The sequence below is a fragment of the Medicago sativa genome, chromosome 3 (genome assembly GCF_051527215.1).
Source record: "Medicago sativa cultivar Bolivia chromosome 3, Bolivia_mono, whole genome shotgun sequence".
NCBI classification, from domain to species: Eukaryota; Viridiplantae; Streptophyta; class Magnoliopsida; order Fabales; family Fabaceae; genus Medicago; species Medicago sativa.
The window spans coordinates 56081714-56105565 of record NC_140751.1 but is presented as its reverse complement, the minus strand read 5'-3'; the positions used below and the strand labels follow the sequence as shown (position 1 = coordinate 56105565).

At 39.0% G+C, this 23852-nt stretch overlaps 2 protein-coding genes across 2 annotated transcripts; both read right to left on the bottom strand.

The window, feature by feature from the left end:
* Nucleotides 1-1577: 1577 nt before the first annotated feature.
* LOC146938524 (uncharacterized) lies at nt 1578-4442 on the bottom strand. The gene has a single exon (XM_085749646.1). The coding sequence runs from the start codon at nt 4440-4442 to the stop codon at nt 1824-1826; it is 2619 nt and encodes an 872-aa protein (XP_085605772.1). The 3' UTR covers nt 1578-1823.
* Nucleotides 4443-6560: 2118 nt separating this feature from the next.
* Nucleotides 6561-9596, bottom strand: LOC146938523 (uncharacterized). The gene is made up of 3 exons (XM_085749645.1): nt 8931-9596; nt 7485-8186; nt 6561-7031 (listed from the first exon to the last, which is right to left on the bottom strand). Exons 1-3 carry the CDS (start codon nt 9594-9596, stop codon nt 6561-6563), a joined length of 1839 nt encoding a protein of 612 aa, XP_085605771.1.
* Nucleotides 9597-23852: the final 14256 nt, after the last annotated feature.

Sequence of the window (23852 nt, the reverse complement as noted above, 5' to 3'; positions counted from 1 at the left end):
TTCTTTCTAAGTTACCCACTTAGACTTTTACAACCTTTGCTCAAACTAATACTTTAGTACCCCTAAAGCTAGATGAGACTTAGTTACAATTTGTATGGAAGTTGAATGTTTGTGAATCAAACAGAGGAGGAAGAAGAGAGAGGAGTTATCTTAGAGATAACAAAGAGTATTGATTTGCACTAAGTAATGAAAGCCTTAGAGATTGATCAATTTCAGTTTGCAAGAGCTTCAAACAAAATCAAAGTTGTTTTCTTGTATGCTTTGCAATGGTGCAAGTAATGCTGAGCCTTTGAACTGTATTTATAGAGTCCTTGGGCTCAAATAGCCGTTGTGGGGTGTCCAATGGTGTTATGCCATGTGTCCTGGGTCCCACAAGCTTTTACTTGAAATTCTGGGCAAACATTCTGATCTCTGATGAACTTCAGAATGTTGTTGCGTTCATGATGATCTTCATCTGGGTTCATCATGTTCTTCATCTGGGTTCATCATATATGAATGAATATATGAAGTTCTGGGCGTGTCATATGCTTTTCATATGAATTTCTGGGCAATAACCAAAGTATGGACTTTTCTTCATACTTCAGAAAGTTCAGTTGCCAGATCTGCCTTGGAACTTGGTGCAGGAGGATATAGTGGGATTCTGCATCTTCATACACAGGCTTTGAGAGATTGTGTGGTCCTTGTTCTGTACCAACTCTCATATGTGTCTATCTCTGATTGAGCAAGATAGATTTGCTTTGCTTTTGCTTTTGCTTTTCACCTACTGTACTGTTCATAAAGTAGGCCTGTGCTGAGCTGAACATTCTGATCATCAGAATGTTCCATTTGTTTCACTTAGGATGATTTGTAAGACTACCATTTGATGTAATCAAATCCTAATAGTGAAACACAATGAAGAGCAGTAAATATAACATCTAGGATGATATTCCCTTGTGGAATATTCCTAGGACTTTAATGTTCATAGTCTTAAATGAACATAAAGTATCCTTTTTGACATAAACCTTGTATATGCCTTTATTGCTTGATTGATCCATGCAAAAGTACTTCTCTTGACATTTATTTATGTCACATGTGCCTTGCATGACCTTGATCCATGTTCTTGAGATTCTGGGCTTGTATAAAAGCAACCTTCTGATCTCTTGTGCGAACATTCTGATCTCTGAGCAACATTCTGATCTAACTTTCTGACCTCAGTGTTAGATCTTGAATTCAAATGTCCTTTGATTTCTTTATTCTTGGTATGATTTAAACCTTGTTCCTGTCTTAGTAAAACACTCAAGAGCACAAGTTAAATACCAAGGAATTAATCAAAGTCCATTAATTCTTTAATCATATTGGTTTATTATCTTTAAAATTAATTAGGGATTTTGCCTCAACAATCTCCCCCTTTTTGAAGATGATAAACCTATGATTTAGGATTAAGGATTTTGATTATATATATGAAGAATAACAGAGCTTGAAAATTTATTTTAATGCTCCCCCTCATTTTTATAATCCATTATGCAGAGTTTTTAAGAACTTTAAAAAGCTCCCCCTTAATTTCATAATACATTGCATAAAATAAAAATTATGCAGATTTGAACCAAACTCAATATCATTCATTAATGTAAAGCATGAAGTACAATTACATGAATATATGGTTCAAAAACAAAAAGAAATTCAAAGCATGTGATCAAGCAAAAAGTGAAGTTTCTAACTCCAATAACTAGTGATCACTAGACCTACTTAGGGCCTAAAACTAAGAAAAACTTAAGACTTAAATCCTAAAGCTTCTCCCCCTTTAGTCATCTGCAAAAAGGATAGGGAGGACAATACAGAAAGATTCAGGGAGTAGAATCCCCAGAATCAGAGGATGGTTCAGACTCAAACACAGATGGATCATCAAAAACTGGTGGATCAATGGCCAGACCAGGAGCATGGACTTTGACAGTCCAATCAGCCAAAGCACAGACAATTTTGTGTGTCTTGGTGGAGACCCTGAGTGCCCTTGAGGCTAACTTCTCAGCCCTTGAAGGCTTGGCAGGTGCAGCAGGTGGAACAGCATCAGAAGCTTCAGCCTTCTCTTTGTTGGCAGACACAAAGGTATTGAGGGAGTCAAAAAGAGCAGCCATATTAGGAAGCTTGCTTGTGGTGGAAGTTTTCATTGGTGGTGGTGGTGGAGTGTATGAGGGAATGGTGTCTGGAGTTGGAAGGTTAGAAACCAAAAAGTTGCTTGTACCAGCAACAGATCCCATTGTGGAGGATGAGAGGTTAACATTCTGACCAGTTTGAGCCATGAGCTGTACCTCAGCAGAGGGCAAAGATCCTGAGGCCATAGGAACTGGGTCTGCTGACAGCTGGCTAACTTGAGCAAGAAGAGGCTCATTTGATGCATTCAAACCAGCAGAGACTTGAACATTCTGACTGACTGGAACATCTTCAGCAGGAATTTCAACATTCTGAGCTTCAGAGATTTCAACATTCTGACCTGCAGCTGGTTCCTGAACATGTTGAGTGGTGTCCTGACCATCTTGGAACACTTCATTGTTGAAGTCAGTGTTGACATCTTCAATGTTGAGATCAAACCCAGTTGTGAACTCCATTTGTTCAACTTGAACATCTTCCTCCATGGACATGTTTGAAGCTAAAATTTCTGCCACTTCCTGAGTATCTTCATCAACATTCTGAGCTGTCTTCTCAGTATTTTCTTCAACTCTTTGATTTGGATCAACAGAGTTTTCCTTACCAGCCATCTGAGATATACCTTCATGAATCTCAGTTGCTTGCTTAACATTCTCAGCTTCCCTTTGAAGAGATGCATCATCATCCTTCTGAGCATCATCTTCAATCATTGATTCACCAATCAAGGCCTTGAACTGAGAGCTTCCTTCTTGAACAATCTCCTTTGCAAGTTGAGAAACTTGAGAAAACACCTCCAAAGCTGGTGGAGAGGGAGGTCTGACTTCTGCATTCTTAGGAGGTTCATCTTTGATTTCTTCTACCTTTCTTTTCTTCCTAGTTGTCTGAACCTTCTGAGCAGTAGATCTCTTAGTAGATCCAGAAGTGCCAGAGTTTGTGAAAGATGGCATGTTTGAGGTGGTGATGCGTAGCTGACCTAGTGTTTTGGATGTGAATTTCATGAAATCAAGCTTTCGGTTTTCTCCTTCAAGAGGCACCTTTGCTTTCTGAAAGATGGGGGTTAAGTGCATCCCATAAGGTAACCCAGCAACAGTTTGTTTCATGGCCAAGCAGGAATCTATCATATGTTGAATGATGATGAAACAGAGGTTCAATTTGGTTTTGGTCATGAGGTGGTAGATGATGCATAGATCCATATCAGAAACAACATCAACAGATCCACACTTAGGGACTAAGGTGTGCCTAACCATATTATGAAGGATTTTTGGAATATCTTCTAGATTTGTGGAGTTAAAAGTGCGGTTTTCTTTGGTGTATTTGACTATGAGTTGATTACGGTTAACCCTAACATCATTATACCATGAGCAAGAAAACAATTTGTTACCTTCATTAGGAATTTTCAAAGCTTTAGAGAGGAAATCTTGAGTGATAGTGATCTGAACTCCTTTTACAGAAGAGATGAGAAAGTTCTCATTTTCCTTTTTCTTCTGCTTCACAACCAGGTTGGTGTAGAACTCTCTGACCAAACCTTCATATGTGTGTTCTTGTAGAGACACAAAGTTAGTCCAGCCTTGTGGATCAGTGAACTTCTTCAGGTTCCATCCTTTTGTCTCCAAGCTTTCAAACTCAAAATACTTTGTTCTGCTTATTGGTCTGAGAGCAATCTTTTCTGCTCTCTGAGCTTTTAGAACAGCAGCAACTCTAGCAATGTCTTTTCCTTTGCCATGCTTTTTAGGAGAAATTTTCTCCTCTTCTTCAGGAGTCTTTTCTTCAGACTCTTCCTCATCATTCTCATCATCATCTTCCTGAGATGATGAACTTCCTTTTGATGGAGAGGGAGTGGCAACTTTCTTTCCTTTCTTTGAGTGTACTCTCATGGATTTTATTATTTCAGAGAGAGTTTGCTCAGAGTCTTCTTCCAATTTTTCTTCTTTTTCAGAAATTTCCATTTCTTCTTCTGGATCCTCTTCAGAATCTTCCTCTCTTTCATCATCACTTGAATCTGTCTTCTTCTCTTCGTCAGAGACAAGATTCACATGTGAGACCTTAGGTTCCTTTGATGAATGCTTCATCCAAGATGATCTTCTAGTAGGGATAGGTCTGGGTTTGGTGATGGGTTTCTTAGAGGCTTTTGATTTTGAGGATTTGGGTGGATCAAAAGCAGGATAGACAACATCTGGAAGAACAGTGTGAACAGGGGTTTCACTTAGTGGTTGTTGATCAGAGGATTGACCAGCAGCGACGTTTGGTGGTGGTGATTGAGAACGTTCCACTTGTGGAACTTCATTATCAGAGAGTTTTGAAGTGGTTTTTGTTCTTGCCATTTTCTTCGTAAGCGAGAGAGAGAGAAAAACAGAGGGTTTATAAATTTTTGTGAGTTGAGAAGAAGGAAGTTTGGATTGAGATGGTTGTAGAATAATCAGAAGTGGTTACTGATTATATAGACCAATCGTGCAGAAGGGAAAGAGAAAGGGAGAGAAAATGATAGCAGTTTGCATTGGGAAGGAGGAAACTGCAGAAAAGTAACGGTCAGAAGAGAGAGAGAGAAAAGTAGCCGTTTGTGGGAAATGGAAGGGATTGGTTGATTTGATAGTTCAGGTTTTACATGGTGGTTAAACCTTAAACTCATCTTCTTATAACCAAACATTAAATGCTTGAGATTATAGAAGGATTTTTGGATAAAGTCAACACAAAATCTCACGCATGAGATAGTTGACCCAGAAATCAAATTTTGAACATAACTGAGTTTTGTGGACATCCTGAAAGGATGAAACCCAGATGAACAAACTTGTGAATGTTGTTTGAATGAATGTTAGGATGAACATTCTGATCATATGAACATTCTGACCTGATGAACATTCTGAACTCAAGAACATTCTGAGCTCAGGAACATTCTGAACTCAGGAACATTCTGATGAATGTTCTGATTATGATAGATCTATCTGATTTGCATCAGATGACATCAAGGGGTTTAGTCTAAGGCCCTTAGTGATCTGTAATCAATCTTTATTGGGATTTTTTATGATTGACAATTTTTCTTTAAGAAAATTGAATTTATCCTCAACAAGGGGTTTTGTGAAAATGTCAGCTAGTTGATTTTCAGTATCAACAAAGCTTAATGCAATATTCTTTTTCTGAACATGGTCTCTAATGAAATGATGCTTTATTTCAATATGTTTAGACCTAGAATGCTGAATAGGGTTCTTAGAAAGATTAATTGCACTTGTATTATCACAGAAAATAGGAACACTTGTGTACCTTAATGAGTAGTCTTCCAACTGATTTCTTACCCATAAAATTTGAGAGCAACAACTAGCTGCAGATACATACTCAGCTTCAGTTGTGGAAAGTGCAATGGTGTTTTGCTTTCTGCAAGACCATCCAATCAATGCTTGTCCCAAGAATTGACATGAGCCACTTGTACTTTTCCTCTCAACTTTGTCTCCAGCATAGTCAGCATCACAATATGCTACAAGATCAAAACTAGAACCTTTTCTATACCAAAGGCCAAGATCAGTAGTACCTACTAGATATCTAAAAATCCTTTTAACTGCAGTTAAATGGGATTCTTTTGCACAAGTTTGAAATCTAGCACATAAACCTACTGCAAACATAATGTCAGGTCTGCTAGCAGTCAAATATAATAATGAGCCTATCATGCCTCGATATTCTTTTTCAGAAATAGATTTTCCACTCTCATCCTTATCTAAACTTGAAGATGGATGCATAGGGGTGACCATGATTTTTGCCTCATTCATTTTATATTTCTTAAGAATGTCTTTGACATACTTTTCTTGACTTATGAAAATTCCATTTGGATGTTGTTTGATTTGTAAACCAAGGAAGAAACCAAGTTCACCCATCATGCTCATCTCAAATTCACTTTGCATAAGGTTGGAAAATTCTTCACACATTTTCATTTTGGTGGCACCAAAAATAATATCATCCACATAAACTTGAACAATAAGTAAGTCAGAGTCATGTGTTTTTCTAAAAAGTGTGGTATCAATTTTTCCTCTTGAAAAACCATTTTCAATTAAAAATGTGCTAAGTCTGTCATACCAAGCTCTAGGAGCTTGTTTAAGACCATAGAGTGCTTTAGTGAGTTTGAAAACATGATCTGGTTTTTCGTTACTTATGAAACCAGGAGGTTGACTTACATAAACTTCCTCATTTAGAAAACCATTTAAAAATGCACTTTTAACATCCATTTGAAAAAGTTTAATGCTTTTATGTGCAGCATATGCAAGGAGAATTTTGATGGCTTCTAACCTTGCCACTGGTGCAAAGGTCTCATCATAGTCAATACCTTCTTGTTGGTTGTAACCTTGAGCAACTAACCTTGCTTTGTTTCTGACAACCTTACCATTTTCATCAAGCTTGTTTCTGAAAACCCATCTTGTTCCAATGATGGTTTTCTCTTGATTATTTGGAACCAGGTTTCAAACTTTGTTCCTTTCAAACTGAGAAAGTTCCTCCTTCATGGCCTCAATCCAGGAATCATCAATAATAGCTTCATTGATTGACTTGGGTTCCATTTGAGAGATCATTGCCATGTTGGTATCTTGAAAGGACAATCTGGTTCTTATACCATCAGTTGTGCTTCCAATGATTTGATCTACAGGATGGTCTCCTACCATTCTCCAACTTCTTGGTGGACTTTGGAAGGTTTGATCCTGAACATTCTGATCATCTTCTTTCTCAACTGAAGTGTCAATGTTCTGACTGGGAACATTCTGAAGTGTTGGCACTTCTGTGTCTTCACTTTCTTTTGGTTGAGAATGTTCATCATATTCATCAAATATGACATGCATACTAATTTCAACTGTCTGGGTTTTTAGATTGTACACTCTATAACCTTTAGAAGTTGTAGAGTATCCTAAAAAGATAGCTTTATCTGATTTAGGATCAAACTTACCCAATTTTTCTTTATTGTTCAGAATGTAGCAATAACAGCCAAATATGTGAAAATAAGATATGCTAGGTTTAATGTTTTTCCAGAGTTCATATGGAGTTTTATTAAGAACTTTTCTTATTGAAACTCTATTCAAAATGTAGCAAGATGTGTTAATGGCTTCTGCCCAAAAATAATCTTCAACATTTGATTCATTTAACATTGTTCTAGCCATTTCTTGCAAAGTCCTATTTTTTCTTTCAACAACTCCATTTTGTTGTGGAGTTCTTGCACAAGAAAAATTATGTTTAATACCATTTTCATCAAAGAATGTTTTGAAAGATGCATTTTCAAATTCTCCTCCATGATCACTCCTTACTGTAATGATATTAGAACTTTTTTCATTTTGAACTCTTTTACAAAAGTGTTGAAATGCTTCAAAAGATTCATCTTTGTGTTTTAAAAACAGCACCCATGTAAATCTGGAAAAATCATCAACAATAACAAACCCATATCTTTTGCCTGTTAGACTAGCAGTTTGAACTGGACCAAATAGATCAATGTGAAGAAGTTCTAAAGGTTTCTGAGTTGAGACAAACTCAATGGTTTTAAAACTACTTTTCACTTGTTTACCTTTGACACATGCTTCACAGATCTTATCCTTGTCAAAGCTAATCTTAGGCAAACCTCTAACTAGATCAAGTTGAGAAAGTTTAGCAATGGTTTTCATGCTTATATGACCAGCCCTTTTGTGCCAAATCCATTTGTCCTTTTCAAGAGACATGAAACAGGATTCTGCAGGCATATCATTTAGTTCTAAGACATACAAGTTCTTTCTTCTTGATCCAGAGAAAAACAGTTTGTTAGAGGAGGTTTGTCTTATTTCACATATGTTAGGTTTAAAGATCACTTCAAATCCACTATCACACAATTGACTTATGCTAAGTAGATTGTGTTTTAAACCTTCTACATACTGAACATTTTCTATCTTAGCAGAGTTAGGTTTACCTATAGTACCTTTACCTCTGATCTTACCTTTGTCATTGTTTCCAAATGTCACCAGTCCTCCATCCTTCTTTTCAAAGGTCAGGAAACAGTTCCTGTCACCTGTCATGTGCCTAGAACAACCACTATCCAAGTACCATGGCTTTGTTCTAGCACCCTGAGGCAGGACCTACATTTGACAAGATAAAAATTTTAGGTACCCATGTAATGTTGGGTCCTTGAGGGTTAGTTCTTCTAAGAGATCCTTCCTTATTGTAACATTCTGTCTTGTGTGATCAGATTTGTTACAGTAGGAGCATGACTTCTTAGCTTTCTCAGCCTTTTGTGAACTTTCTGATCTATTGAGATGAGAACGTTCTGAACTAAGATTAATTTTATTTTCTTTGATAAGTTTTTTCTTAACATGGCATATTTTTTCATCATGTCCATACCTATCACAAAAATAACATTTAGTTCTTGGTTTAGTTTTAGGTACAAAACTTTCAATGATTTTGTGTGGATCCTTAAAGCCTAAGCCAGATTTTTTAGCACTTTCATTTTGAGATCCTAAGATATTTTGAAATGTTTCTGTAGATTTTATAAAACCTGTAAGATCATTTTTCAAAGTTTCAACTTCCTTTTTCAAAAGTGTGTTTTCCTTTTTCATCTCAGAAGGTATAGAAATAATGCCTTTTTGTTTCTTGTTTAACTCTTTTTGTTTTTCTGACATTTTAAAATGGGAATCTTGCAAAATCTGTATGGTTTTTCTAGATTCATCATATTTGTTTTGAAGTGTTTCTTTTTCTGCTTTTATTTCAGAAAGTTCCTTGATTAAAGAATGACATCTATTAGTTAAGAAGTTTGAGTCATATAAGAGACTATCTATTTTACTTTCAAGATCTTTATAAAAAGAATCAGTTTTATAGACAATTACCTCTTCTTCATCATCTGACTGAGCCATCAATCCCATGTTGGCTTCTTCATCTTCTTGAGGTTCTGACTCTTCTAAGTCATCCCAAGTGATCATTGCTTTCTTCTTGAAGGGAGGTTTCCATTGCACCTTCTTGATGTCAGGACATTCACTCTTGTAGTGTCCAGTTTTGTTGCAGCCATAACAAGTGACTTGGCTTTTGTCAGCTTCAGTTCTGGTGCTATTGTTGGTGTTTGGAAACTTCTTTCTGATCTGATTTCTTCTCAACATCATTCTTTGAATTCTTTTGGAGATTAGTGCAAGTTCATCTTCAGCTTCTTCTTCATGAACTTCATCTAATTCTTGTGGTTCTTGTACCTCATCATCAGCAACTGATGGGGTTTGCTGAGATGCTTTTAAAGCAAGTGTTTTAACCTTCTTCACTGGTTTGTCTCCTTGAAGTACCACTTCATGAGCTCTCAGTGATCCAATGAGATCTTCCAGGTTCATAGATTTCAAATCTTTGGCCTGAGTGATTGCAGTGACCATAGGTCTCCACACACTTGGAAGACATCTTAATATTTTTCTGATTCTATCATGAGTAGAATATGCCTTTCCAAGAGATCTCATTTCATTTACTATTGTAGTAAATCTAGCATACATCTCATCAATGGTTTCATTTTCACTCATTTCAAAGACTTCAAACTTTCTGACACCTATGTCAATTCTAGTTTCTTTGACATGAGATGTACCCTCATTGTTTTATCTTGGTTTTCGGGTGTCAAACATTGATTACGTTTGAACCTTTTAAACCGGTGATATCTTATTTTTTCTTGGGAAGGGAAAAAGTAAGCAAAACCCTTGAGAATCGAGGTCCGGGAGTTGTTTTCGCTACGGGAAGGTGTTAGGCACCCATAACGACTATAGTAACCTATAGGAACCGTCTTTAATTTCTACGCGCGCGCTTTATTTTTAAATGCTATTTTGAAAGTGTTTATTAAACCTAAGAATGTTCTAAGTGAAGAATTGGAGGGAGAAGAATGTTTTTGGATTTTTATTTTAGTTGAATTGAAGGAATTTTGTTCCTTGCCTACGTACCCGATTAAGGGATCAAATCCACCGTAGTTCTCTCTCAAAAATGTTTTTGTTTTGGTTGGTTGATTTTAAGTTTGAAAATGGATTTCGAAGAATAGAAAGAGGCCTCAAGGGCATGAGATTAGGAAATAGTGAGGTTGAATTAGTGAATTGCAAAATATGGTCAAAGTTTGATTATTTTCATTGAAATTTGATTAAGAAAATGGAAAAGAAAATACAATGGGATGTTGGATCCCAAGGTTTGTTTGGAAAAGATTTGAGTGAAGTTGTTCACATTTGTTTGGAAAATTGGTTTTTTCTAAGTATAAATCCTAGGCATTCATCTAAACATACAATCCTAAACATACATCTAAACATGCATATTCTAGCTATATGGTGATGTGTGTGTATGTGTCGGTGCTTGTGTCGGTGTACATCATTAGAGTCCATTGTCCTTTACATCGTACTCTAGATACATTCTATGGCCTCTTTGCCAAGAAAATTAAAAGCATGAAGAAAACAATATTACAAGGATTCCTAAGTGTTTACATTCTAACTTTGGTACAAATTAAATTGCAAGAAAGAAATAGAGATGGATATGGGATGAAATGGAAATGCTTATGAAATGAGGAAACATGAAATGAGAAGGTTAGTGACATATGATACTATGGAGAAAAATAGGGCAAGAAAAATACTATAATGGAGGCATAGGATCTAACACAAAACAAACCAAACCAAGAGCAAAATATGACTAAGAATTCACTCACATAATGCAATCATCATAGAGCTCACAACTTTCATAGCCTTATATATTTTTTGAGGATATACATCTCTATTTCAAAGAATGAGAGTCAAAGCCACATGATGAGTCTTGCATTCTTGAGTGAACATAGGCATATTTTATATCACTTATTCACAAATGTAACTTGTAAACCAAGCAACTAACTAAATTCTATACACAAGCATCAAAATCAGTTTCAAACAGTGGTTGAAAATTATAGGAGCACATATTATGTATCACAAGTATGCATCAAGAACAAGAAACAAAGTTGAACCAACTTTCACTACTTTTTTTTTAACATAAAATTCAAGAAATAACACTAAGATTGCCTATATATATCTTTTATCAAAATTTCCAGTGTAAAAACATTAAAGAAACACCAAAAAAATATCAAGAAATCAAGAAAAATGTTTTGGAATTTTTTGTAAAAAAAATTGATGCACAGGAGGTGCCAGAAGCAGAGTCCAGGGGTGTACATAGCAAGAAAATCAAGGAACAACGAAACACTGCAAGGAACCAAGGTCCAGGCCCATACCCTAACAGACTTGGATCACAGGGAGAGACCGCAGCCGTTGGATTGATCCAATTGGATCAAGCCTTAGATCTAACGGCTAAGATGCAAATCAAGCGAACCAGGACTGAACCAGACCGGTTCAGTGGTTTATAAAAAGGATTGGGGACCGGTTCGCTTCATTTGCTTCTTCGTTTCTCTCTCTAATCTACGAGCTCTCTCTCTTCTCTCTCTAAATCCTCCACCGTCTTCTCCGGCGGAAACAGCCACCGCCGGTGACGATGAAACCCTAAACTCAACAAACTTTAACGATCTAAGACTTTCTACCGTTCGTTTTTCAATCTAAACATGAATCAAGCATCAGACATGGCAAACAAGGCTTGGATCTATGCAGATCGAAACTCAAAACTTTACGGTTTCAGTTTTTTTTTCAAAACTCATCATACTTTTGAAACGAGGCTTTAATCTATGTTATTCTCTCTGCTGGTGATGGATTTGATCTTGATTTCGTAAAACGAACGGTTAAACTTTGCAGATCTGTCTTTTAGGGTTTCGTTTTCGAAGCTTTTGAAACTCTTTTTGAATATGTCGAAACGAAACCCTAAACTGAAGTGCTTTTCTTACTTATGATGATTATAGGCCTCGTTTCAAGAAATAAACGGTGAATCTTTGAAGATTCACATCTTTAGGGTTTCGTTTCGAAGTTCTTCGAATCTTTTTCGAAGTTCTTCTTCAACTCACCGTTTATTTCTGTTTGTTGAGCTTCGTTGAGCTTCTTGCAATGAAAAACGAAGGAGTTTGGGGAATTACCTGAGTTTGTTTCGGAGATTCGAACAAGAAAGATCCACGTAGTAGTTGATGCTTCTGGTAAGCTTCGAAACCGAAAATAAATCGGTGTTTTGATCTCTTTCTTCTTCGAACTGTGATCTTGCTTCAATTCTTCTTCTTCTTGCTTCTCTCAAATCCTCGGTGATCGTACCAAATGATTTGGTGCTGGAATTGCAGAGGTCGTGGTTCAATGATGAAGATTCGTCCTCGAATCTCTGAGAACTACGAAGCAATTGCTTCAATTTTGACTTGATTCTGATTCTGGAAAACTAGGGTTCTTCATTGTGTTCTTTGTGTTCTTGAGTTTTGAGATTTTGATCGTAACAGAATAGAGAGAGAAAATGATGAATTGTTTCTGTGATTTTCTGATGAGTTGGCGTTGAATGATTGATCCTCTTTCTGCATTGAATGATGTGGCCTATTTATAGGCTGCCGAGTGTATTTGAGGACCTGTAAAACTGTGACACCTGGATTTGAACTTGTGAGAAATTCGGCCTTTGCTGGATTTTGGTTTTGAGGACCTTCGTGCAATTCTGAAAAATTGAGGGACTAATCTGCAATATTTTGGACTTAAAGGACTTGTTTGCAAATTTAAAAAAAATGTTTAAGAACTGCAGAAGAAAAAAGACCAAATATGCAATTACTAAAAAATTAAAAAAAACTAAAAAGAAATGACAAAAAGGACTAGTATGCAATTTTTAGGAATTAAGGGACTAAAGTGCAAATAAAATAAAAATGAATTAAAATTGGTAAAATTGACTAAACGTAAAGTGAAACAATTAAAACTGACAAAACGGACTAAAATGAACCAATGGCCTAAATGAGGTACTTTAAAGTACCTCTCTGCCGAAATTTCGCGTGAAATGACCAAAATGCCCCTAGGGCTAAAAACGACTAAAAATGACTCAGATGAAATTTTAAAAGGATTTTTATCAAGGAATTGAATCAAAGACTTACTCAAGCAAAATTAAAAGACTCAGAGACAATTTTCAGGATTTAAACAGTGATTTGACACTTGAAATGACCAAAATGCCCCTAGGGGCAAAACCGACTCAAAATGGCTTCAAATGCAACTTAAAAAATGGATTTTGGTATAGAATGAAACAGAGACTTATTCACACTACTTGTAGGGACTTCAAACAAAATTTTGAAAGACTGAGAGACACTTGACATAGGAAATGACTAAAATGCCCCTGCATGTGAATTTTGCAAATAAAATTGAAATAAAATGCAGAGAAAGGTGCAACTGATCAGAGATAGTTCAAATAGCTTGTAATGCAAGAAAATAAGAATTGATTAGTATTTTTAGGTCCAAAATTAGGGTATAACAGCTGCCCCTATTTAAGTTTCTTTGTCCGGAGAGTCAAGAGACGGAGTCTTAGAGTTGACGGGACGAAGATACTTAAATATTAACATTTGCACTGTTTTTGGACGTAAAAATACGCTTTCAGAGTTGAAAATCATGAATGTTATGCAATATGTTGATTATGAATGCAGGACAAACAACTGGAGTCTATGGAACCTATCATGTCACTGGGGATTCAGGTGGCCACTGACAGGGTAGACAAACCAGGGAGTAGAAAATAGGGTACAAGTTGTTCTTTGGGTCGAACTAGTCACTTGACCAAGGAATACAAAACAAGAGATAGGTGCAAGCTGTTCTTGGGATTGAACTTGGCACTTGACCGGAAACACAGACATATAGGCAGATACAAGCGGTTCTTTTGGATCGAACTTGACACTTGGTTGAAGGTACAAACAGATAGGCAGACACAAACTGTTCTTTTGGATTGAACTGGCTGTTTGGCTGGAGACATAGACAAAAGGGTTGATACAAGCCGTTTCTTTGGATCGAACTTGCTTGTTGGATTATCACCACATCATGTGGGGGGAGTACAGACTGTTCTCTTAGATCGAACTTGTCGTTTGACCGATAACAAAGCATAAGCTGGGTACAAACTGTTCTTCAGATTGAACTTGCCGTCTGACTGATAACAAAGCATGAGCTAGGTGCAAACTGTTCTTCAAATCGAACTTGCCGTTTGTCCGGAAGCATAGGTATATAAACAGGTACAAGTGGTTCTTTTTGGATCGAACCTGGCACTTGACCAGTAACAAGATACAAATTGAGAGTCTGGCTTAACAAGATACCAATTGAGGGTAAATTGTTATTGACTTGGTTAGAAAATAGACATGACCATTTTTGTTGGCCCAAAAGCAAATTGAGAGTGAATTGACATTGATTTGAATTGAAAATTGACATTGACAGTTGAAATTGACATTGACATTGACATTGGCTTGGAAATTGAAATTGACATTGACATTGACATTGACATTGGCTTGGAAATTGAAATTGACATTGACATTGACATTGGCATTGGAAATTGAGATTGACATTGACATTGACATTGGCATTGGATATTAACATTGACATTGACATTGACATTTGACATTAACATTGACATTGACATTGACATTGGCATTTGACATTAACATTGACATTGACATTGGCATTTGACATTAACATTGACATTTGCATTTGACATTAACATTGACATTGACATTGACATTGGCTTGGAAATTGAAATTGACATTGGAATTGGATTGAAATTGGAATTTGTCATTGAGATTGGATTGAAATTGGAAATTGACATTGAGATTGGATTGAAATTGGAATTTGACATTGAGATTGGATTGAAATTGGAATTTTGACATTGGAATTGGATTGAAATTGGAATTGGAATTGGAATTGGAGATTGACATTGGAATTGGAATTGGAGGTTGACATTGACATTGTCATTGGATGTCAACATTGGAATTGGAGATTGACATTGACATTGTCATTGGATGTCAATACTGACATTGTTATTGAAGTTGAGATTGCTTCGAATTTGACAATTGAAATTGAGTTGAATTTGACAGTTTGACATTGAAATTGAGATTGGAATTGACATTGGAGATTGGAAATTGCTTCGAATTTGACAGTTGACATGATTGGAATTGAAGTTGGAGATTTGAAACTTGCATTGAATTTGGCAGTTGAAAGTTGGAATTGGAACTGAAATTGAAATTGAGTTTGGCAGTTGAAATTTGGATTGGATTTGACGATTGAGAGTTGGATATGCAACATGTATGTATGGTATAGCAAGATTATTGGATGTATGAGCGCATAAAATGCATGATTATGCATGTATGAATGCTTGAAATGCATGATTGATTGGCAGTTTGACAGAGAAGTTTCGCAGAGATAGACAAAACATTGGAAGTTTGGGCACGTAGTGGCTCGTGCTGCAACATATTCACAGGGGGAAAACCTCTTTGGAGAGACCGTCGTCGAGAGACGTATCGAAACCATGGCTGAGGGCAATAAAACTTGTAAAGGAGGGACCCTTGGAGAGTCCTTGGATACAGGTCGCCGTTGCTGGGCGTGTCAGTGCTGGGTAAACATTGGATGTTCGCATCTGTGGTCAACGCTTTTTCAATATTTCATTCTTTCATTTTTCATTTTCAAACCCCATTTTTGCCTGAACCGCCCTTTCGGGTTTTCGATTCACCGGGGAGTAAAGATTCTTTTCATTGCCCCATTTTTGCCTGAATTGCCTTCATAGGTTGTCAATCAGCGGGGTGCTCATTTTTGCCTAAGCCGCCCTTTCGGGTTTTCGACTTAGCGAGCTTTTCATTTGTATTTTTTCCACTTTTCATTTTCATTCTGTTTTTTCATTCTTGCTATTGACCACAGATCATCCTGGGGAGTAACCTGCTTGTAACATGTATTGAAATAGACATTGACATTCATTCATGCATGTTTCACTGGAATGTACCCTGTTGCTCAGGTTTGCTTTCAAAAATAGACAGGAAAAGGTTTTTCAATTTTTAAAGATGTTCGTTTCAAACATTGACATTATCAAATAGAAAGAAAGTATTTTGTATATAGCATTGAAAGTAGAAAGAAAATAGAATTTCAAACAATAGAAAGGCTCAGATTGATGTAGGAGAGTGAGAGTCAGCCAAAGGCATGACTTCACGGATTTACAAAGCTTGGAAAATGGTAATTTTATTGGTTGGTGATACATTGAACACGATGACCGCTACATTTCATAGAAATTTTGAATTCACAAGTACAGAAGTCTCTGATGAAGAAGATCATTGACAGTTGCATATGCCCCAAGGGGTGATGGTGATTTGCCAGATATAGTTACTTGTCTTTCATTGTCAACCTCATTTTTGCATGAACCGCCCTTTCGGGTTTTCGGCTCATCGAGGCGCTCATTCTTGCCTGAGTTGCGTACAATCTCAGCGAGCTCTTTCATATTCATTTTTTTGTCCCTAACTTTTGCCTGGATCGCCCTTTCGGGTTTTCGATCCACCGGGAAGCGCATTTTTGCCTAGGCCGCCCTTTCGGGTTTTCGACCTACCACGCTGTTCTTTTCTTTCTAGACAAAGTATTTCTTGACTATATCGGCATTAACAGGATTTGGAAGCTCAACACCATCCATGTGTGTAAGAATCAAAGCACCACCAGAGAAAGCCTTCTTGACAACATATGGACCTTCATAGTTAGGTGTCCACTTGCCCCTTGGGTCGGGTTGCTGACTTATCCTTCTTTTCAATACAAGTTCGCCTTCCTTGAATTCTCGAGGTCGGACTTTCTTGTCGAAAGCATTCTTCATTCGCACTTGATACAACTGTCCATGAGTCATGGCATCCATATGCTTCTCTTCAATCAGATTCAATTGATCATACCGACTTTGACACCATTCAGCCTCAGTTAGTTTTGCTTCCATAATCACTCGAAGAGATGGAATCTCCACTTCCAGAGGGAGAACTGCTTCCATACCATACACAAGAGAAAAAGGGGTTGCCCCGGTTGAACTGCGCACTGTAGTACGGTAACCATGCAAGGCAAATGGCAGCATCTCATGCCAGTCTTTGTAAGTAGTGACCATCTTCTGAACAATCTTCTTGATGTTCTTGTTAGCGGCCTCAACTGCACCATTCATCTGAGGTCTGTAAGGAGAAGAGTTGTGATGTTCAATCTTGAATTCTTCACATAAAGCTTGCACCATGCTATTGTTCAGATTGGAACCATTGTCAGTGATGATTTTGTTGGGAACACCATATCGACAGATGATGTTATTCTTGATAAACTTGACAACCACTTGTTTGGTCACATTGGCATAGGAAGCAGCTTCAACCCACTTGGTGAAATAGTCAATTGCCACTAGGATGAAACGATGTCCATTGGAAGCCTTTGGTTCAATTCTTCCGATCATGTCAATGCCCCACATAGAGAAAGGCCATGGGGAAGAGATAACATTGAGAGCGTGTGGAGGCACATGAATCTTGTCAGCATAAATTTGACACTTGTGGCATCTCTTAGCATGTTTGTTGCAGTCACGCTCCATAGTTATCCAGTAATAGCCGGCTCTTAACAGTTTTCTTGACATGGCGTGACCCGAAGCATGGGTCCCAAAGGTACCGTCATGTACATCATGCATCAATTTCTCAGCTTCTTGTTTGTCAACACATCTCAACAAGACCATGTCATAGTTCCTCTTGTATAGGATTTCTCCGTCCAGAAGGAACCTGCTAGCCCATCGTCTCAAGGTCTTTTTATCCCTGTTGGAAGCACCAGGTGGATATTCACGATTCTGCAAGAATTGCTTGATGTTGTAATACCAAGGCTTTTTGTCATTCACATCCTTATCAGCTTGTCCTGGCATATTTTCAATGGTAAACACATGAGCGGGTCTATCAAGACGCTGTACTTTGATTACGGGCACGTCATTCCAATGATTGACACGAAACATGGAAGACAAAGTAGCAAGAGCGTCAGCCATCTGATTTTCATCCCGAGGGATATGGTGCAGCTCAACCTTTGTAAAGTATGTCAACAGACGTCTTGCATAGTCACGGTAAGGGATCAGCTTCTCATGATGAGTCTCCCATTCACCCTTTATCTGATTGATAACAAGTGCAGAATCTCCATAGATGTCAAGGTGTTTGATTCTCAGGTCAAGGGCTTCTTCAATGCCCAAGATGCATGCTTCATATTCAGCTATGTTGTTTGTGCATTCAAAAGTTATTCGAGCGGTGAAAGGAATGTTGTGCCCCTGCGGAGTTACAATGATGGCTCCGATTCCTTTACCATAAGCATTAACAGCACCATCAAACACCAATCCCCACTTGCTATTGGGGTCCGGCCCTTCATTGATCAGTGGCTCTTCACAGTCTTTTGCTTTCAAATACATGATCTCTTCATCAGGGAAATCAAATTTAATCGGCTGGTAATCATCAAGAGGTTGACAAGCAAGATGTTCAGCAAGGACACTTCCTTTGATTGCTTTCTGAGCTTTGTACACAATATCATATTCAGACAACAACATTTGCCAACGTGCAATCTTTCCAGTAACAGCAGGCTTTTCAAAGATGTACTTGATTGGATCCATTCGGGATATCAACCAAGTTGTATGATTCACCATATAATGACGCAGGCGTTTGGCAGCCCAAGCTAAAGCACAACAAGTCTTTTCAAGCATTGTATACCGGGTCTCGCAGTCGGTGAACTTCTTGCTCAGATAGTAGATAGCATGCTCTTTCTTACCAGTCTCATCTTGTTGACCGAGAACACAACCCACTGAGTCATCTAACACTGACAGATACATGATCAAAGGCCTTCCTTCCACTGGTGGGACAAGGATAGGTGGTTCCAACAGGTATTCTTTGATGCTATCAAAAGCTTCCTGGCATTCATCATTCCATACAACGGGCTGATTCTTTCTGAGCAATTTGAAAATTGGTCCACAGGTAGTAGTCATGTGAGATATGAATCTTGAAATATAATTCAGACGTCCGAGGAAACCTCTGACTTGCTTTTCAGTTTGAGGGGCTGGCATCTCTCTGATGGCTCGGACTTTGTCGGGATCAACTTCAATGCCTCTTTGACTGACAATGAAGCCTAGCAACTTTCCAGATCGTACACCGAATGTGCACTTGTTAGGATTCAACCGCAGCTTGTACTTTCTCAATCTTTCAAACATCTTTTTCAAATACACAACATGCTGATCTTCATCACTTGACTTCACAATCATATCATCAACATACACTTCAATCTCTTTGTGAATCATATCATGAAACAGAGTCGTCATACCTCTTTGATAGGTAGCACCGGCATTTATCAAGCCAAACGGCATCACTTTATAACAGAATGTTCCCCACGGGGTGATGAAAGACGTCTTTTCTCTATCTTCAGGTGACATCCGGATCTGGTTGTAACCAGAGAAACCATCCATAAAGGAGAACACTTTGGATTGAGCAGTACTGTCAACAAGCACATCAATATGAGGCAATGGGAAGTTATCTTTTGGACTAGCTTTATTCAAATCTCTGTAATCAACACACATTCGAACTTTCCCATCTTTCTTTGGTACTGGTACGATGTTGGCAATCCACTCAGGATATTCAGCTGTCATGAGGAAGCCCGCATCAATTTGCTTTTGTACTTCAGCCTTGATCTTAAGAGCCATGTCTGGACGAGACCTTCTCAATTTCTGTTTGACAGGAGGACATTCAGGCCTTGTCGGTATCCGATGTTCCACAATCTTGGGGTCTAAACCCGGCATATCTTCATAGGACCATGCAAAGACATCTGGATAATCATGGAGAAGCTGAATAATCTTCTTTTTCACCTCTGGCTCAAGTGCAGCACCGATCTTGATCTCTCGCTTGTTCTCTTCAGTACCCAGGTTGATAAGCTCAATCTCTTCTTGGTGAGGCTGAATGGCTCTTCTTTCTTGCTCAAGCAGTCGAGTGATCTCATACGGTATCTCTTCATAATCATCATCCTCATCTTCGGCTTCATATACAGGGAATTCAAAATTTGGAAGAACCATAGGGTCACTGTGTTCAACGGGTTTATTATGGTTCAATCTGCATAATATGATTGGGATGATTTTTAGAAAAATGTCTTTCATGCAGATTTTTGAAATTAATAAGAAAATACAGATGTTTTGGTTTTTTCTGGCATTACCATTATTTCCAAGAAAAAGGCACTAAAAAGTAAAAAAAAGCAAAGAGTCGTGAGAAAAACGACAACTTTTTATTGATAACGGCAATGCCGAAACAAACACGCCCTTACAAAGATATCACTTTCGCCTTGGGCAGAGCGAAAGGATTGTTATTTTGAAAACAAAAGACATGAGCAACAAAACACATTACATGGAAGCATGCATGACTAAAGGAACATCAATGGCTTCCCAATTTCTCACAGTGCCTCCTGGTATAACAAATGCAGGCACGTGACCATTTCCAGCAGCGTCTTCAGCAATAGCGTTGATGAACCCAGCACTGTAAAAAGTTCCCTTTGAAACAGCAGAAGTTGGAGAGAATCCAAGGCCTTCTTTGCGCTTGTTTTCCAAGATCTGAATCACCTTGCCCCAGCCAGCAGCTTGTCCTGCTTGGACAGCCTTCTGGGCATCTTTCAGTGAGGCCATGCTAGCACCAGCCCTCCGGGGTTCTGTACCCTCGACAGTCAAGCCTTGAAACGATGTCCCTTCCGCGGACCCTGCTTCAACACAAGAGAATGATGATATTTGGCTAACCAGAAATGCCTCCTCACCATACACAGTGACAACCTTACCATTCTTCATGAACTTGAGCTTCTGATGCAAAGTGGAAGTTACTGCTCCAGCGTCGTGGATCCATGGTCTTCCTAGGAGACAGCTGTAAGAGGCATTGATATCCATGACTTGGAAGGTTATTTGGAATGTCTCGGGTCCAACGGTGATTGGCAAGTCCACTTCCCCGAGAACATCCTTGCGGGATCCATCAAAAGCTTTAACCAGATAGCTGCTACCCCTCAGAGAAATTCCATGGTGGCTCAATTGCCTTAGGGTGGATTTAGGCATTACATTCAGAGACGATCCAGTGTCCACCAATACGTTGGATATCATATCGGACCCACAGTGCACCGAGATATGCAGAGCCAAGTTGTGGCGTTTCCCTGCTTCGGGGAGCTCGTCGTCACCAAACCCCAAGTTGTTGCAGGCAGTAATATTACTCACTATCCCATCAAATTGATCCACAGAGACTTGGTGGTCAACATAAGCTTGCTCCAATATCTTCATTAACACCTTCCTGTGAGCTTCTGAGCTCATAAGCAGAGACAAAATGGATATCTTTGATGGGGTTTGTAGCAGCTGGTCAACAATCTTATAGTCACTTTTCTTGATAAGCCTCAGGATTTCGTCCAGATTGGACTCTTCAATAGATTGGCCTGCTGGGCCGGTGTTCTTGTCAACAGGAGGAGCGACTGGTGGAGTTACTGTAGCAATGGGTGTGACTACCTGTCTTTGGAACAAGGGTGGACGGACTTTCCCGCTTCTGAGAGCCGTAATTTCGCCGGCAACATTGTCAATTGTAGCTGGGGATACCAGAGGTACTTCCACCCCATTTTCAACCATGGTTGCATTGTATTTGTAGGGAATTGCTTTGGTAGAGGTATAAGATACCGGACCAGGTAACCTGATCACCAAAGGCTCAACATTCTTTGCACTTCCAACAGGAGAATCATGGAACACCGGCACAATCACACATACATCACTGACGATCAAGTGTTTGTCATCCATCAGACTCTGAATATCATTTTGCACAACACAACAGCCCATAGGATTCTGCAGACATTCTAAACAAGAATCATGATCATGTTTGAACAGAGACGCCTGGCAAAGTTTGACATGCAATGGCACCAATGGAGTAACGACGTTGCGGACATCCAACATGGGATCCTCTTGAGGAACAGGAACCCTTTCAAAGGCCTCAATCATGTTAACAGCAGCATGGTTTGGAAGCGGATTGTCAAGGACATGAGGAACACTATTCTCAAAAGTCAAACGTCCCTTTTCTATCAGGTCTTTCACAATATATTTCAGAGCAAAGCAACCTTCAATATCATGGCCTTGAGCACCCTGATGAAATTCACATGTTAGGTCTTGACGGAACCTGGGCGGTAATGGATTAGGCGGAGGCTTGCCTGGTCTGGTGACGCAGTGTCCCTTAGCCAATAGAGTTGGGAGCAGCTCACCATACCGCATTGGTATTGGTGGAAAAGAAGGCTTGGGTCGGGGACCCTGTTGTTGCTGTCGTTGCTGTTGAGCAGGAGGCTGTTGTTGTGTTTGCTGAGGGATAGCATTGACGGGCATTGGTGGTTGACCCGGCGGCAGAGGATATTGTTGGTAGAATGGTGGGAAGAAAGGGTGTTGAGAGTATTGCATGTATTGATAGGGCAAAGGTAGTTGCATGGCTGCAGATGGATTACCAGACACCATCCCTACATCAGATTCTTTTCTCTTGTGATGACCATTACCGTACTTCTTCGGTGCACTGTTTGAAGATTCACCCTTCTCAAGGACAATAATACCATCTCGGACAGCCTCTTCTAGGCGAGTTCCCATTGTAACCATATCAGAGAAGTTGTTCGGGGCAGAGACTATCATTCTCTCTTTGTATTCCTTCTTCAGAGTCTTCAGGAATGTTTGTGTTAACTCTTCCTCATCAAGTCGAGGAGAAACACGGGCAGCTGCCCCTCTCCATCTTTGAGCGTATTCACGGAATGTTTCATCTGATTTCTGAGATAGGGCTTTGAGAGAGTCCCTGTTTGGCCTCAGACGGGTGTTGAACTCATATTGACCTTCGAAAGCAGCAGCGAGTTCCTCAAAGGTATGGATGTTGTCTTTGCTCAGACTAGTGTACCAATCTGCTGCATCATCTGTCAAGCTACTCTGAAAGCAGTGGATCATCAGTGCATCATTGTCGGCATAGTTAGCCATTTTTCGGACATACCGGATGACATGGTTGTGGGGGCAAGTAGTCCCATTGTACTTGTCGAATTCTGGCTCTTTGAATTTCTTAGGAACCTCGAATCGGGACACCAAGCATAGATCACGTGCTTTAGCAGGAGCACCATTGTTTCCTCGGCTAGCCTTGACCTCACGGAGTTCTCCAGCCAACTCCCTTAACTGTCTCTTCATAGCTTCCATTGCGGGATCTTGTCCACGCGGAGTATCGACATCAATCACCTGTTGCACAGTGTGTACAATAGGGTCGGTAACGACAGTGGTCACCTGAGGCATAGCAGTAGACATAGGAATCTGTCCTTGACCAGCGAAACCAGAGACACCAGCAGCAGTATTAGGAGAGTAGAAAGGTGGGAGTCCGTAAGGACGGCCGTTGGGCATAACAAAACGAGCATCAGTAGCCACAGTAGATAGTGGGATAGAGGGAATCACCTCAGCAGTAACTGGAACAGAAGTAGCTGGCTGTTCCTGTGAAGCCATCATAGCGGACATAGCGTCGTGAGCCTTAGTCAAGTCTTCTTTCATAGCTGCCAATTCGGCACGGAGCTGAGCATTTTCCTCTTCAAAATTAGCCATCATCCTTCTCTTGTGAAATCTTGTTTGATGAATTCTATCTGGTTGGTAGACTTTGCGAACACGAGCCACTTTTCAGACTGCGGCGGACAAAACCAGGAGGCAATGAGCACGAGAGAAGTTTTTTTGTAGCCAATGAATGCATATGATGCATGAAATGTGTTAATGCATATGCAAAAAAGACTCTTTTTATGTTATCGAAGGGTTTTAGACAAATTAAAAACTTGTAAACATTACTAAACAACAATTAACATAAACGGGAAACAAACAACCAACATATGGTTTTACAAGACAATTTCAACATAAACAAATGGAAATAACAACAG